General features: G+C 41.7%; 1 protein-coding gene across 3 annotated transcripts in view; it reads right to left on the bottom strand.

Annotated features, from left to right (window-relative positions):
• Window positions 1–2,500, bottom strand: part of snx8b (sorting nexin 8b) — a 22,443-nt gene that overhangs the window by 10,345 nt on the left and 9,598 nt on the right. For all 3 annotated transcript variants that reach the window (XM_048248443.1, XM_048248445.1, XM_048248446.1), the window contains 3 exons: window positions 2,254–2,387; window positions 1,213–1,293; window positions 1–45 (listed from right to left, as the gene is read on the bottom strand). The exon at window positions 1–45 is cut by the window's left edge and continues 116 nt beyond it. In XM_048248443.1, coding sequence (XP_048104400.1) covers window positions 1–45; window positions 1,213–1,293; window positions 2,254–2,387 — 260 coding nt within the window. The remainder of the gene's footprint in view (window positions 46–1,212; window positions 1,294–2,253; window positions 2,388–2,500) is intronic.

The following is a 2,500-nucleotide window of genomic DNA, read 5'->3' as shown; positions in this document are numbered from 1 at the left end:
CCGGTTGACCTCCGTCTGGGTCTGGATGTCGTCCGGCATGAACCGCTACGGACAGCAACACACACACACACACACACACACACACACACACACGACAGGAAATGAGATGAGATGAGATGTGATACAATATGTGGTATGAGATACATGATCACAAATAAAGTGTACAGAGTAGAGTACAATCTTCAAATAATGAATTTGTTAGTAAATTTTAGCCATTATATTTTATAGCCCAAACATGTCCACAAGACAGTCAGGAGGTGAGGTGAGGTGAAACCCACACCAATGACTTGCTGAGCACTGAGCTGGACTTGAGTCCATGTGTCCATGAGTTCTGGGGTCTCATTATAATCGTAAAGCGATCTTAACTGAGCTTTGTAAATGGATTAGTGAGTAGTTAGTTACTCAAGTGTTACTCATGGATTACATCTACCATCTGTCATCTGCCATCAGTCATACGAAAAACAAACCAGTCTAATGGTTTCACCGGTGGATCATTCATGACACAACTGATTCAAACTTTTGGTCACTATGTATAGAATATATAAGTATATAACACTACATGCAATAAAGTTGTATGACCATTTCAAACATAAGATTTCTTGTTTACTTCCCCAACATATCTCTGTCAATCTAAAATCATTTCAGTATAAGCTAATATGTAAGAGATAATGTATAGAACTCCGGTCAATATCAGGAAAATAAGTGCCGACAGGGCGAACTGGACCACGACACGCCAGCGCAGGGGTCTTGCTTCGCCCTGAAGGGACTTATTTTCCCGATAATGACCGGCGTTCCATACATTATTCCGCTTATTTTATGGCTGCTTGCCAAAAGGAAAAAATAAACTCCACATGATATGTCTCTTTACATTTATTTTTTACTGTTTCGCCGTGGCTTTTGCTGAGAAACAAGTAGTTTGCAACACACGCTGAACTTGAATCAAACGTTCTTTAGAACAAAGCTGATCAAGTGTCTGCTTTTGCGGAGTGATATGAAAGACGTGAATCAGAAGCACAAAACCCATTGCCATTGACAACGGTCATTATATGTTTCAGCGGTCATTACATGGTGCATATATTTGACCGTAGAACGTTCGGAAAAGTCAATGGAGCGCTCTACTAGCATTGTGTAGAGCCGTGTAATAAAGTGACATAAAATACAAATTCTTGTTCGTTGTGGTGTAATGACCACAGCTGAGGAGCCGAGGCTGACCTTGACGATGGCGGACATGGGGCAGGTGATGTACTCGTCCCCTATCCGCTTGATGGTCTCCCGCATCTTCACTTGGACTTCCTGTGGGAGATGGCAGCGAAAGAGAACAGGGAAGACGATCACTCATGAGTTATGTTTATATTAATAGCTCTTAGCAGAACTATCACTTTGATCCTAGATCATCTCACACCGCTACCTTTGCAATGCCCTCTGTTATTGGCTCCAAGGTGCGGCTCCCAAGGCTCATTCTGTTTAGTTATGGTCAAATTGAGCAAATTGCTCGAACCACTCCTCTAGCCCTCCTGTTGCGTTCATTTCATGTTTACTAGTTTTGTGTTCCCGGTCAAAAATGACCACTGCATTATAACTTGTTATAAATTCATGGTAGCACATATAGTATCATCTAATGTTGTGATAGACCTTTGTATCAACTTCTATTAGATATTAACAGTTTTGAACTTCCATTTGCTATTTGTGGCCTGCAGGCCTTATTGGCCTGAGCTCATGCAAGTCAGAAAGGGGAAGATTATATTGGGGAAAGGTTCCAGTGGGGGCTGGCATAGAGGCAAAGAGGGGGAGTCAGGGTTAGGGTTAGGGTTAGGGAACATAGGGCTGTGGGATAGGCACGCTCCCGTCCATGTGATATCTCTTTGATAAGTACTCTGAGCATTTCAACAGAGAACAATGGATGTACATTTAGATTATTACTATATTTTTAGGGGGGGCTTTTGATCATCTTTGGGTGTCATCAGCCCCCCAAAAAACAGATCTAACAATGTCCCTGTCATAAACAATCCCTGCCAATCAAACACAAGGAAAGGCTGTAATTCGTCTCTTGAGCTCCAATAGCCTATCAGCACTGTTTACATTCTAAAAAGTCAAAAAAGGAAGAAAACAGCTACTTTAAAAGTATTACTTGATCTCTAATAAAACAATGCTCCCTTGATAGCACTTAGGATTAACAAAAAACTGTAATTAAATATGTGGATATAGATTAAGAGACTGACTCAATGTTGCCACATAATGGTGAGGAGGACTTACTGCACTGTTGGCGGTCATGAAGACCTTGACCAGCTCGTCCCCTGAGATTATGGGGTGCCGCATCACCAAGGTCATGAACCTCTGTAACCCACGGCGACGGTTCTCAATAAAATGCTCAGACCTGTGGTTCAAGACTGCAGACAACAGAGAAACACCAGCAACTTGAAAATAAATTTGAGCGGCATATCTACAGGGATCCTATGAAGACAGATCTTTTTTAAATTTACATAGCATGAAAGAACGTTCA

The sequence above is a fragment of the Alosa alosa genome, chromosome 7, assembly GCF_017589495.1.
Source record: "Alosa alosa isolate M-15738 ecotype Scorff River chromosome 7, AALO_Geno_1.1, whole genome shotgun sequence".
Lineage (NCBI taxonomy): Eukaryota > Metazoa > Chordata > Actinopteri > Clupeiformes > Clupeidae > Alosa > Alosa alosa.
The sequence above is the reverse complement of the archived record's forward strand: the minus strand, read 5'-3'. Positions and strand labels throughout refer to the sequence as shown.